This window comes from Ranitomeya variabilis, chromosome 2 (genome assembly GCF_051348905.1).
Source record: "Ranitomeya variabilis isolate aRanVar5 chromosome 2, aRanVar5.hap1, whole genome shotgun sequence".
Classification (NCBI taxonomy): Eukaryota; Metazoa; Chordata; class Amphibia; order Anura; family Dendrobatidae; genus Ranitomeya; species Ranitomeya variabilis.
In genome coordinates this window covers 689,862,743-689,877,148 of record NC_135233.1, presented here as the reverse complement: position 1 = coordinate 689,877,148, position 14,406 = coordinate 689,862,743, and the positions used below count along the sequence as shown (strand labels likewise).

At 43.0% G+C, this 14,406-nt stretch overlaps 1 protein-coding gene across 3 annotated transcripts in view; it reads left to right on the top strand.

Annotated features, from left to right (window-relative positions):
• LAMA2 (laminin subunit alpha 2) overlaps positions 1–14,406 on the top strand; it is a 1,287,603-nt gene that overhangs the window by 1,266,076 nt on the left and 7,121 nt on the right. For all 3 annotated transcript variants that reach the window (XM_077289387.1, XM_077289386.1, XM_077289385.1), the window contains 2 exons: positions 636–789; positions 1,333–1,463. In XM_077289387.1, the coding sequence (XP_077145502.1) occupies positions 636–789; positions 1,333–1,463 (285 nt within the window). The remainder of the gene's footprint in view (positions 1–635; positions 790–1,332; positions 1,464–14,406) is intronic.

The following is a 14,406-nucleotide window of genomic DNA, read 5'->3' as shown; positions in this document are numbered from 1 at the left end:
ACCAAAATGTCGTACACCAATAGAGAATTTATGTGGCCAAAGAAGATTAGATTTAAACTATTTTTTGCTGACTGCCAACATCTTTTCAAGACTTGAACACTCAAGACAGCTGCCAGACGAATGATAACTATGAAAATGGTCTACAGCATTCAAAATTATTTTTTCTGTAGTCAGATACATTTGTTGGAAAGTTATTCCTGCACGCAGCAGATATTAATCTCATCATTGACCTAAAAAAGAGTGGTGGACTTTAATCAATGTTCGTGATAGCTCTTGATACTGCTCTTGGTGCATTACACTGGCATACTAAAATAGCCTGAAATCCCTTTTCTGCATATGAAAGCAGCATGGTAGACTCTTCTAGTTTTCAGAATGCAATGTTCCTTAGGTATTAAATCTGACTTATGTTATAATTTTGCTGAACATAGGCTCTATGTGAACCTTCTTTTCTTCTTGATGCATTTTTTACTTGACCGGCTCCTTGATGTCTCAGCAGTCTGGTTAAAGAACATAAACAGTAAAAGATCATTTTAATTCAGGAATATTGTTTTTACACCTTTACCTTTTAAATTTCTTGACACAAATTTATGAAATATAGCATTAACTTGAGCATTATGCCTTTTGTTTTGCTCCAGGTTCTTTACAGTATTGATGGCTGCATCCGAAACTTTAGAATGGTAGAAGGAAATACAGACTTTAATAACCCCACCTCAAGCTTTAATGTTGGCTCGTGCTTTGCTAATCCACAGAAAGGAACATATTTTGATGGATCAGGGTTTGCAAAGACAGGTAATTGTTTTGAGTCATGGTATATCTCTAAGAAAACATTAACAAAAGATTGCTGAGAATTTTGAACTCTGGTGTCCTCAATCGATCTTGAAATGAAGGGGTCACAAGATAGGCTTCAGTGTTGCAACCAATAAGACAATAAGCCGTAACCTAATGTTTTAATGTTCAGAAATATACTTTTCATAATCTTAAAATGTAGAACAATGACATATTATGGTGGATCAGGGCCAAGAATAGCCAGGATACAAAGCTATAATTGTCTTCACAGCCATATAAGCCATTTGTGCTTCTGTATCAGAAAAATAATTGCAGTCACTTTTCTTTAACCTATTGTCAGATTCTAAGTACTGAATGTGCAGTTTGGAAGGTTGAAGCAGTTCCAGCCTTTATTTTACATCTTGAAGTTTTCTGCCAAAACACAATGGCAAAATTCTGTGCACTTTCAGTGCGTATTTCTGCTTGGTAATGCTTACAATATAATATTATGTTTTAGTATTGTATCTGTCGTATAACTATCTGATATGCTGCATTTGTATATTTCAGTGGGAGCTTTTAAAGTAGGTACAGATCTGCTAGTAGAACTAGAATTCCGAACAACAAGGAGTAATGGTGTTCTTGTTGGAATAAGTGGCAAAAAGATGGATGGACTGGGAATTGAACTGGTGGATGGTCAGGTAAGTGACTTGTATATTTACTTACATATGAGCTAGCCTAAACGTATCATCCTGGACTTTAATTTAAATCTAACTCCTCTGGTGTAATTGAATTCCATCTTTGCATAGTACAGAATAGTAAAGAATAATTTCCCTCCTGAGATACACTACAGTTCCAAAGTTTAGGGTCACCCAGACAATTTTGTGTTTTCCATGAAAACTCAGACTTTTATTAATCAAAGGAGTTGCCAAATTAAATGAAAATCTAGTCCAGACATTGACAAGGTTCTAAAAAAAAAGATTTTTATTTGAAATAATAATTTTCTCCTTCAAACTTTGCTTTTGTCAAAGAATGCTCTATTTGCAGCAATTATAACATTACAGACTTTTGGCATTCTAGCAGTTAATTTGCTGAGGTAATCTGGAGAAATTTCACCCCATGCTTCCAGAAGCCCCTCCCACAAGTTGGATTGACTTGATGGGCACTTTTTGCGTACCATACAGTCAAGATGCTCCCACAACAGCTCAATGGGGTTGACATCTGGTGACTGCACTGGCCACTCCATTATAGATAGAATACCAGCTGCCTGCTTCTTCCATAAATAATTATTGCATAATTTGGAGGTGTGCTTTGGGTCATTGTCCTGTTGTAGGATGAAATTGGCTCCAATCAAGCTCTGTCCATAGGGTATGGCATGGTGTTGCAAAATGGAGTTATAGCCTTCCTTATTCAATATCTCTTTTACCTTGTACAAATCTCCCATTTTACCAGCACCAAAATAACTCCAGACCATCACATTACCTGCTTGTCAGATGGCATCAGGCACTCTTCCAGCATCTTATCAGTTGTTCTGCATCTCACAAATATTCTTCTCTGTGATCCAAACACCTCAAACTTGAATTTATCTGTCCATAACACTTTTTCCCAATCTTCCTCTGTCCAATGTCTGTGTTCTTTTGCCCATATTGATCTTTTCCTTTTATTAGCCAGTCTCAGATATGGCTTTTTCTTTCCAACTCTACACTGAAGGCCAGCATCCCGGAGTTGCCTCTTCACTGTAGACCTTGACACTGACATTTTGCGTGTACTCTTTAATGAAGCTGCCAGTTGAGGACTTGTGAGGCATCGATTTCTCAAACTACAGACTCTAATGTACTTGTCTTGTTGCTCAGTTCTGCAGCGGGCCTCCCACTTCTCTTTTTACTCTGGTTAGAGCCTGTTTGTGCTCTCCTCTGAAGGGAGTAGTACACACCGTTGTAGGAAATCTTCAGTTTATTGGCGATTTCTCACATGGAATAGCCTTCATTTCTAAGAACAAGAATAGATTGTCGAGTTTCACATGAAAGTTTTTTTTTCTGGCCATTTTGAGAGTTTAATGGAACCAACAAATGTAATGCTCCAGATTCTCAACTAGCTCAAAGGAAGGTCAGGTTTATAGGTTCTCTAATCAGCCAAACTGTTTTCAGCTGTGCTAACATACTTGCACAAGGGTTTTAAAGGGTATTCTAACCATCCATTAGCCTTCTTACACAGTTAGCAAACACAAAGTACCATAAGAATACTGGAGTGATGGTTGTTGGAAATGGGCTTCTATACACCTATGAAGATATTGCATTACAAACCAGACGTTTGCAGCTAGAATAGTCATTTACCACATTAACAATGTATAGAGTGTATTTCTGAATCATTTAATGTTAGCTTCATTGGAAAAAACTGTGCTTTTCTTTCAAAAATAACAAAATTTCTAAGTGACCCTAAACTTTGGAACGTTAGTGTATATACTGCAAAAAATGGCAGCACTCATCCATGTATGTGCAATGTTTCGACTCTTCAAACTGTGAGCCATTCTGAAGCCATGTGAGAAAGGCTCTCGGCTGAAATATTGCACATACTGTACATGGGTAAATAAAGACTACAGTTTTTTCACTATCACGCTATGGCAGCACACTATCTGGAGTGTTGCCATTTTTTGCCAGATACATGGAGGATAATGGGTCGGTACCCTGAGGCTTTCACCCATTTGCTATATCAGTTTTATGCCATGCTCTGTTCTTTCTTTTGAGCATACCTGTAGAGATAAGTATACAGATTTAAATAAAGTAAGTCAACCTCATCTACCATGTATATCTTTAGAGAACACACATTATATACATATATTTAATATGTATTTTAACCCCTTAATGACAGAGCCAATTTGGTACTTAATGACCAAGCCAATTTTTACAATTCTGACCACTGTATCTTTATGAGGTTATAGCTCTGGAATGCTTCAATGTATCCCACTGATTCCGAGATTGTTTTGTGACATATTGTACTTCATGTTAGTAGAAAAATTTATTCGCTATGTCTTGCATTTATTTAAGAAAAAAAATGGAAATTTAGCAAAAATATTTTAGAATTTTGCAATTTTCAAACTTTTAATTTTTGTGCCCTTAAATCAGAGAGTCAAATCGCACAAATAGTTAATAAATAACATTTCCCACATGTCTACTTTACATTAGCACAATTTGGGAAAACTATTTTTTTCGTTAGGACGTTATAAGGGTTAAAAGTTCACCAGCAATTTCTCATTTTTCCAATAAAATTTACAAAACCATTTTTTTTAGGGACTACCTCACATTTGAAGTGAGTTTGGGGGTCAATATAACAGAAAATACCCAAAAGTGATACCATTCTAAAAATTACACCCCTCAAAGTGGACAATACCAAATTCAAGAAGTTTATTAACCCTTCAGGTACTTCTCAATATGGAAAGAAAAAATAACATTTTACTTTTTTTTTAATTTAATTTAGACCCAAACTTTTTTATTTTCACAAGTGTAACAAGAGAAAATGTACCACAATATTTGTTGTGCAATTTCTCTTGAGTACACCGATACCCCTCATGTGGAGGAAAGACACTGTTTGGGCGCATGTCAGGGCTCAGAAGGGAGGGAGCATCATTTGACTTTTTGAACAAAACATTGGCTGGAATTAGTGGTGGGTGCCATGTCACATTTTGAGACCCCCTGATGTACCTAAACATTGGAAACCCCCCAATTCTAACTCCAACTTTAACACAGCCCTAACCCCAACCACAACACACCCCTAACCCTAATCTCAACCCTAACCATAATCCCAACCATAACCACAACCATAACTCTAAAAACAACTCTGACCGCCACAACCACAACTCTAACCCCAACACCACAACCCTAACCCCAACACAACCCCAACCCTAGCCCCAACCCTAACCCTAGCCCCAACCCTAACCCCAGCCCATCCATAACCTTAGCTCTAACCCCAGCCCTAACCTTAGCCCTAACCCTAACCCCAGGTTTAACCCCAGCCCTAACCCTAGCCCCAACCATAGCCCCAGCTCTAACCCCAACCCTAACTCTAACCCTAGCCCCAATCCTAACCCTAATGAGAAAATGGAAAACAAAAATTATTTTATTATTTTTACCTAAGTGGGTGATAAAGGGGGTTTGATTTACTACTTTTTTATTTTGATCATTGTGATAGGGTTTACCACAGTGATCAAAATGAACCAACTGCACATGGGCCTGCCATTTTCTTCCCAGAAGAAGACGCTGAGTGACAGAGTTGAAGGGTCCAGGGACACAGGAGGTACTGATGGAGTCTCGAAGGACCCAATTTCTCTCTCCTCTGGTATGCTAGATCATATCAGAGGAGAGAGAAATAAATGGGAAATAAGCCTTTTTTTGGTGGCCGCCTTTATTGGGTAAATAACGGTAATTGCAACACTGGGGACGGTAAAATCTGACCCAAATCATGTTTTCCGGGCATCTCAGCTACCCCTGATACCTGAGACCCCGGAGATTTTCTGACACTGGGTTCACTATACCCTTATTTCTCAGCGCTGTTAAAAAGCAGCACTGAGGAATAAGTACCCTTAACTGCCGCTGTGAAAAGGCGTATCAGCGGTCGTTAAGGGGTTAAATATATGTTTTATATATATAAACAAAAGAATACAGCTGTACACTGTAAATGCTAAAGTGTATTAAAACTTTGAACAGGTAAAATTTAAACTGCGTCATTGCTATATACTGTAGAATAAACTTTCAAAAATGAAGACACTTGGTGCATAAATTGGCCAATTCATGAGAGCCCATCAGCCGCGACATAAATTTATATACAGTTATGTGAAAAAGTGTTTGCCCCTTCATGATTTCCTATTCTTTTGCATGTTTGTCACACTTAAATGTTTCAGATCACCAAAAAATGAAAATATTCGAAAAAGATAACACAAGTAAACACAAAATGTAATTTTTAAATAAAGGTCTTTATTATTAAGGCATTAACCCCTTAACGACCGCCGATACGCCTTTTAACGGCGGCCGCTAAGGGTACTTAAACCACAGCGCCGTTAATTAACGGCGCTGTGGAAAAAGTGAATAGCGCCCCCCAGAGTCGGATTTTCTCTGGGGTCTCGGTTGCTGAGGGTAGCCGAGACCCCAGAGAACATGATTCGGGGGTTTTTTACTGACCCCCGAGTTGCGATCGCCGGTAATTAACCGTTTACCGGCGGTCGCAACAAAAAAAAAAACGCGATGTGCCGTTTAATTTCTCTGTCCTCCGATGTGATTGCACATCGGAGGACAGAGAAATAGGGTCCCCGATGGCCCCCAATAGCCCCCCGATACTTACCTACCTCCCCCGGTGCTCCTCGTGGGTCCCCATGGGCGCCGCCATCTTGTTTCCGGGAAAAAATGGCGGGCGCACGCGCAGTACGCCCGCCGCCCGGCACCCGGCAGATCTTTGGGGTCTCGGCTGCCGGGGGTAGCCGAGACCCCAAAGAACATGATCGGGGTCGGTTTGCACCGACCCCTGTTTTGCGATGGCCGGTAATTAACAGTTTACCGGCGACCGCAAAAAAAAAAAAAAAAAAAAAGCGATCTGTATTTCTCTGTCCTCTGATGTGATCACACATCAGAGGACAGAGAAATAGGGGGATTCGGGGACCCTAACATACTCACCCGGTGTCCCTGGGTCCTCTTCTGTTTTCTCCTGCCAGCCGGCTTTTTCCTTATGGCGGGCGCATGCGCAGTGCGCCCGCCATCTGCTGCCATCTGCCGGCCGGCAGGAGAAGACGAGTTGGGGCTAAAATTAGGGTTAGGGTTAGAGTTAGGGTTAGGGTTAGAGTTAGGGTTAGGGTTAGAGTTAGGGTTAGGGTTAGGGTTAGGGCTAGAGTTAGGGTTAGGGTTAGGGCTAGAGTTAGGGTTAGAAAATATACTTGGCACTCAGGAGAACTTTGTAGTGAAGTAAAACATCATTTATTCAGTGCATCCAGTTCAACATGAACGTTTTCGGTCCCAACATAGGACCTTCATCAGACAGGATTTTTGAGTACTGTAATATATATATACAAAAATACAAAAAGAATATTTTTAGAGACAAAAAGTCATGATGCACATCAGGGATACAATTCAAAATTCTGATTTAGAAAGGCAAAAACAACAAATATCACTAGTAAAGTGATCAGGCAACAATGGTGACGGATATTGGTGAATCCTGACTTGGAGCGTGAGATGTGAGCTTCATTTCAGAGAAACAGAGAGCTGTGAATGTATCGATGAAATTATGCTAAGGTGACCATGCTGGGTCTGGATAGAGGCCTGCCAGAGTGGAAAGATAATGGTAAGATTGCCCCTGAATCGTGCAGGGTGAGCTGCCTAAAATACAAGAATACAGACACGTGAAGTATTTGACAAAACATGAAGTAAAAAGGTAAAACAAAGGTAAAACAAAACATCAGATTGCCGTATATAAGCGTGAGTACTAGAGTATAAAGCATATGTGACCACCGGAGCAGCGTACAGACTCCCTGTACACCTAGAGGCTACCAAATGCAACGGTGACGTGCTGAAGGTAGGTGTAAACAGTAACCTTGCGAGTAATGCAACTAAGTACCTGGAATACACGAAATGTTTGTGTGGGCCCAAGGCTGGTGCCAAAATCGGACAAAGTCCAGGAGGTATGGTGCCACCTGAGGAGAGGGATATCATGTGGCCAGTATGAGACAATTGCCAGTAGGTGTTATGGAGGACCCGTGGTACATATAAGACTGGGGGACACATTACCTCGTTCAAGTTTAGGAAAAATGTGCTGCCAAAGGGCGAGGGAACTCGCTGGTACAGGGAGCGCTGCAAGAAATGAGGGTAAAGCTACATAAATGACTGATCCAGTCATCAGAAGTGATTGCCGGTTGTGGGAAATTGCCAGTAGGCACTATGGAGGAACCCTGGTACATCTTAAGCAACGGGACACAGTACCTTGTGTGATAATGGGACTGCGCTGCAAATGGGCGAGATACTCGCTGTAGAGAAGAGCGCTGAAAGGAATAAATAAATAAGGTGGTCCCAGTGAGAAGAATAGTCCGGGCACAATGTATAACAATGGAGGAGAGACTGGGCGTCACTGTACCTGGTGCTGCAGTGGAGAGGAAATGGCGCCGTGCGGAGAATCCTCCCGGAGACGCTGATCCTCCAGCGGTACTTCCGGGTTTATGTGTGTCAACAGGGGGTCAGCTGACCCGCTGCGTCATCGGCGTATATGACGCCGATGACGCAGCGGGTCAGCTGACCCCCTGTTGTATTTATTTATTCCTTTCAGCGCTCTTCTCTACAGCGAGTATCTCGCCCATTTGCAGCGCAGTCCCATTATCACACAAGGTACTGTGTCCCGTTGCTTAAGATGTACCAGGGTTCCTCCATAGTGCCTACTGGCAATTTCCCACAACCGGCAATCACTTCTGATGACCGGATCAGTCATTTATGTAGCTTTACCCTCATTTCTTGCAGCGCTCCCTGTACCAGCGAGTTCCCTCGCCCTTTGGCAGCACATTTTTCCTAAACTTGAACGAGGTAATGTGTCCCCCAGTCTTATATGTACCACGGGTCCTCCATAACACCTACTGGCAATTGTCTCATACTGGCCACATGATATCCCTCTCCTCAGGTGGCACCATACCTCCTGGACTTTGTCCGATTTTGGCACCAGCCTTGGGCCCACACAAACATTTCGTGTATTCCAGGTACTTAGTTGCATTACTCGCAAGGTTACTGTTTACACCTACCTTCAGCACGTCACCGTTGCATTTGGTAGCCTCTAGGTGTACAGGGAGTCTGTACGCAGCTCCGGTGGTCACATATGCTTTATACTCTAGTACTCACGCTTATATACGGCAATCTGATGTTTTGTTTTACCTTTGTTTTACCTTTTTACTTCATGTTTTGTCAAATACTTCACGTGTCTGTATTCTTGTATTTTAGGCAGCTCACCCTGCACGATTCAGGGGCAATCTTACCATTATCTTTCCACTCTGGCAGGCCTCTATCCAGACCCAGCATGGTCACCTTAGCATAATTTCATCGATACATTCACAGCTCTCTGTTTCTCTGAAATGAAGCTCACATCTCACGCTCCAAGTCAGGATTCACCAATATCCGTCACCATTAGTGTTGAGCATTCCGATACTGCAAGTATCGGGTATCGGCCGATACTTGCTGTATCGGAATTTCCGATACCGAGATCCGATACTTTTGTGGTATCGGGTATCGGGTATCGCAACAACATTAATGTAATAATGTGTAAAAAAGAGAATTAAAATAAAAAATATCGCTATACTCACCTGTCCGACGCAGCCGGGACCTCAGCGAGGGAACCGGCAGCGTTGTTTGTTTAAATTTCGCGCTTTTACTTGGTTACGTGAAGTCCCGGCTTGTGATTGGTCAGGGCGGCCATGTTGCCGGGACGCGGACCAATCACAGCAAGCCGTGACGAAATTACGTCACGGCTTGCTGTGATTGGTCCGCGTCCCGGCAACATGGCCGCCATTAACCAATCACAAGCCGTGACGTCACGGGAGGCTGGACATGCGCGTATTTTGAAAAGCGCGCGTGTCCAGCCTCCAGTGACGTCCCGGCAACATGGCCGCCATTAACCAATCACAAGCCGTGACGTCACGGGAGGCTGGACATGCGCGTATTTTGAAAAGCGCGCGTGTCCAGCCTCCAGTGACGTCCCGGCAACATGGCCGCCATTAACCAATCACAAGCCGTGACGTCACGGGAGGCTGGACATGCGCGTATTTTGAAAAGCGCGCGTGTCCAGCCTCCAGTGACGTCCCGGCAACATGGCCGCCATTAACCAATCACAAGCCGTGACGTCACGGGAGGCTGGACACGCGCGTATTTTGAAAAGCGCGCGTGTCCAGCCTCCCGTGACGTCACGGCTTGTGATTGGTTAAAGGCGGCCATGTTGCCGGGACGCGGACCAATCACAGCAAGCCGTGACGTAATTTCGTCACGGCTTGCTGTGATTGGTCCGCGTCCCGGCAACATGGCGCCGTGACCAATCATAAGCCGGGACGTCACTGGAGGCTGGACACGCGCGCTTTTCAAAATACGCGCATGTCCAGCCTCCCGTGACGTCCCGGCTTGTGATTGGTTAATGGCGGCCATGTTGCCGGGACGCGGACCAATCACAGCAAGCCGTGACGTAATTTTGTCACGGCTTGCTGTGATTGGTCCGCGTCCCGGCAACATGGCCGCCCTGACCAATCACAAGCCGGGACCTCACGTAACCAAGTAAAAGCGCGAATTTTAAACAAACAACGCTGCCGGTTCCCTCGCTGAGGTCCCGGCTGCGTCGGACAGGTGAGTATAGCGATATTTTTTATTTTAATTCTTTCTTTTACACATTAATATGGTTCCCAGGGCCTGAAGGAGAGTTTCCTCTCCTTCAGACCCTGGGAACCATCAGGAATACCGTCCGATACCTGAGTCCCATTGACTTGTATTGGTATCGGGTATCGGTATCGGATTGGATCCGATACTTTGCCGGTATCGGCCGATACTTTCCGATACCGATACTTTCAAGTATCGGACGGTATCGCTCAACACTAGTCACCATTGTTGCCTGATCACTTTACTAGTGATATTTGTTGTTTTTGCCTTTCTAAATCAGAATTTTGAATTGTATCCCTCATGTGCATCATGACTTTTTGTCTCTAAAAATATTCTTTTTGTATTTTTGTATATATATATTACAGTACTCAAAAATCCTGTCTGATGAAGGTCCTATGTTGGGACCGAAAACGTTCATGTTGAACTGGATGCACTGAATAAATGATGTTTTACTTCACTACAAAGTTCTCCTGAGTGCCAAGTATATTTTCATTGATGTTCTACGGGTTGGATACCTAACTTGAGCACCTTCCAGATACCCAGAGTGCCGTGCTTTACTATATTACATAGAGTTAGGGTTAGAGTTAGGGTTAGGGTTAGGGTTAGGGCTAGAGTTAGGGTGAGGGTTAGGGCTAGGGTTAGGGTTGGGGCTAAATTTAGGGTTAGGGTTAGGGCTAGGGTTAGGGTTAGGCTACTTTCACACTAGCGTTTTTTGGCTTCCGTCGCAATGCGTCGGAGAAAAAACGCATCCTGCAAAAGTGCTTGCAGGATGCGTTTTTTCTCCATTGGCTTGCATTAGCGACGCATTGCGACGGATTGCCACATGTCGCATCCGTCGTGCGACGGATGCGTCGTGCTTTGGCGGACCATCGGCACAAAAAAAGCTACATGTAACTTTTTTGTGCAACGTGTCCGCCATTTCCGACCGCGCATGCGCGGCCGGAACTCCACCCCCGCCTCCCCTCACAATGGGGCAGCGGATGCGTTGAAAAAACAGCATCCGCTGCACCCGTTGTGCGGCGCTTACAACGCTAGCGTCGGTACGTCGGCCCGGCACACTGCGATGGGCTGAGTACGACGCTAGTGTGAAAGTAGCCTTAGGCTTCTATCACACTTGCGTCAGTACGGGGCGGTCGCAATGCGTTGGCCCGACGTACCGACGCACGTTGTGAAAATTGTGCACAACGTGGGCAGCGGATGCAGTTTTTCAACGCATCCGCTGCCCAGTCTATGTCCTGGGGAGGAGGGGGCAGAGTTACGGCCACGCATGCGCGGAAATGGCGGACGCGACGTACAAAAAAAAGGTTACATTGAACTTTTTTTGTGACGACGGGGCTAAAGTTATGGTTAGGGTTGGGGCTAAAGTTAGGGTTAGGGTTGGGGCTAAAGTTAGGGTTAGAGTTGGGATTAGGGTTTGGATTAGGGTTGGGATTAGGGTTACGTTTGGGATTAGGGTTAGGGGTGTGTTGGATTTAGGGTTTTGATTAGGGTTATGGTTAGGGTTGAGATTAGGGCTGTTTTGGGGTTAGGGTTGTGATTATCGTTAGGGTTGTGATTAGGATTATGGATCGGGTTAAGATTAGGGTTAGGGGTGTGTTGGAGTTAGGGTTGGAGTTATAATTTGGGGGTTTCCACTGTTTAGGTACATCAGGGGGGTCTCCAAACACGACAGCCAATTTTGCGCTAAAAAAGTCAAATGGTGCTCCCTCCCTTCTGAGCTCTGCCGTGCGCCCAAACAGTGGTTTACCCCCACATATGGGGCATCAGCGTACTCGGGATAAATTGGACAACAACTTCTGGTGTCCATTTTCTCCTGTTACCCTTGGTAAAATAAAAATTTGGAGGCAAAAAATCATTTTTGTAGAAAAAATGCGATTTTTTTATTTTCACGGCTCTACGTTATAAACTTCTGTGAAGCACCTGGGGGTTTAAAGTGCTCACCTCACATCTAGCTAAGTTCCTTAAGGGGTCTAGTTTCCAAAATGGTGTCATTTGTGGGGAGTCTCCACTGTTTAGGCACATCAGCGGCTCTCCAAACGTGACATGGCGTCCGATCTCAATTCCAGCCAATTCTACATTGAAAAAGTAAAACGACACTCCTTCTCTTCCAAGCTCTGCGGTGCGCCCAAACAGTGGTTTACCCCCACATATGGGGTATTGACGTACTCAGGAGAAATTGCACAACAACTTTTGTGGTCTAATTTCTCCTGTTACCCTTGTGAAAATAAGAATTTGTGGGCAAAAAAATAATTTTTGTGAAAACAAATGCGATTTTTTATTTTCACGGCTCTACGTTATAAACTTCTGTGAAGCACTTGGGGGTTCAAAGTGCTCACCACACATCTAGATAAGTTCCTTAAGGGGTCTAGTTTCCAAAATGGTATCACTTGTGGGGGGTTTCCACTGTTTAGGCACATTAGGGGCTCCCGAAACGCGACATGGCGTCTGATCTCAATTCCAGCCAATTCTGCATTGAAACAGTCAAACGGTGCTCCTTCACTTCCAAGCTCTGCGGTGCGCCCAAAAAGTGGTTTACCTCCACATATGGGGTATCAGCGTACTCAGGAAAAATTGCACAACAAAATTTGTGGTTAAATTTCTGTTTTTACACTTGTGAAAATTGAAAAAAATGGTTCTGAAGTAAAATGTTTGCAAAAAAAAGTTAAATGTTCATTTTTTTCTTCCACATTGTTTCAGTTCCTGTGAAGTACGTAAAGGGTTAATAAACTTCTTGAATGTGGTTTTGAGCAGCTTGAGGGGTGCAGTTTTTAGAATGGTGTCACACTTGGTTATTTTCTATCGTATAGACCCCTCAAAATGACTTCAAATGAGATGTGGTCCCTAAAAAAAAATGGTGTTGTAAAAATGAGAAATTGCTGGTCAACTTTTAACCCTTATAACTCCCTAACAAAAAAAAAATTGTTTCCAAAATTGTGCTAATGTAAAGTAGACATGTGGGAAATGTTATTTATTAACTATTTTTTGTGACATATCTCTCTGATTTAAGGGCATAAAAATACAAAGTTTGAAAATTGCAAAATTTTAAAAATTTTCGCCATATTTCCATTTTTTTCATAAATAATTGCAAGTAATATCGAAGAAATGTTACCACTAACTTGAAGTACAATATGTCACGAAAAAACAGTCTCAGAATCAGTGGGATCCGATAAAGCGTTCCAAAGTTATAACCTCTTAAAGTGACAGTGGTCAGAATTGTAAAAATTGGCTCGGTCATTAAGTACCAAATTGGCTCTGTCACTAAGGGGTTAAGGGAAAAATAAATCCAAACCTACAAGGCCCTGCGTAAAAAATTGATCCCCCTGAGTTCAAATTCCCTTGCCTCATGCCTCATCACCTCCACACCTGTTCTCAATCAGGAAAAATCACTTAAATGGGACCTGCAGAACAAAGTGAAGTAGACCAAATGATCCTCAAAAGTTAGAAATCATGCAGTGGCCCAAGTTAATTCTGGAACAAATGAGAAACAAAGGAAAATGTTATAAACCAATTCTCAAGCTTATTGACTGCAGCGAACCACAGACAAAGCCATTATTCACAATTAGCAAAACATGGAACAGTGATGAACCTTACCAGGAGTGGCTGACTGACCAAAATTACCCCAAGAGCAAAGTGACAACTCATTCAAGTGGTCACAAAAGTTCCCATAACAACATTCAAAGAAATACAGGCCTTAGTTGCCTCAGTTAAGTTAAGGTCGGTATTCATTACTCTACCATAAGAAAGAGACTGGGCAAAAATGGCTGATGTGGCAGAGTTCCAAGATGAAAACCACTGCTGAGCAATAAAAACATAAAGGCTTGTCTCAATTTTGCCAGAAAACATTTTGATGATCCCCAAGACTTTTGGGAGAATACTCTCTGGAATGACAAGACAAAAGTTGAACTTTTTGGGAGGTGTATGTCCCATCACATCTGTCGTAGAAGTAGCACAGCATTTCAGGAAAGGAACATACCAACAGTAAAATATGGTGGCAGTGTGATGGTCTTGGGCATTATTTGTGGCATCAGGATGCTGAAGACTTGCTGTGGTAAATGGAACCATGAACTCAGCTGTCTACCAAAAAATCCTGAGGGATAATATCTGGCCATCTGTTTGTGACCTCAAGCTGAAGACCACTTGGGTTATGCAGCAGGACAATGTCCAAAATAAACCAGCAAGTCCACCTCTGAATGACTTAAGAAAAGGAAAATTAAAACTTTGGAAAGGCCTAGTTAAAGTCCTGACCTTAATCCGAATGCAATGCTGAAACCTT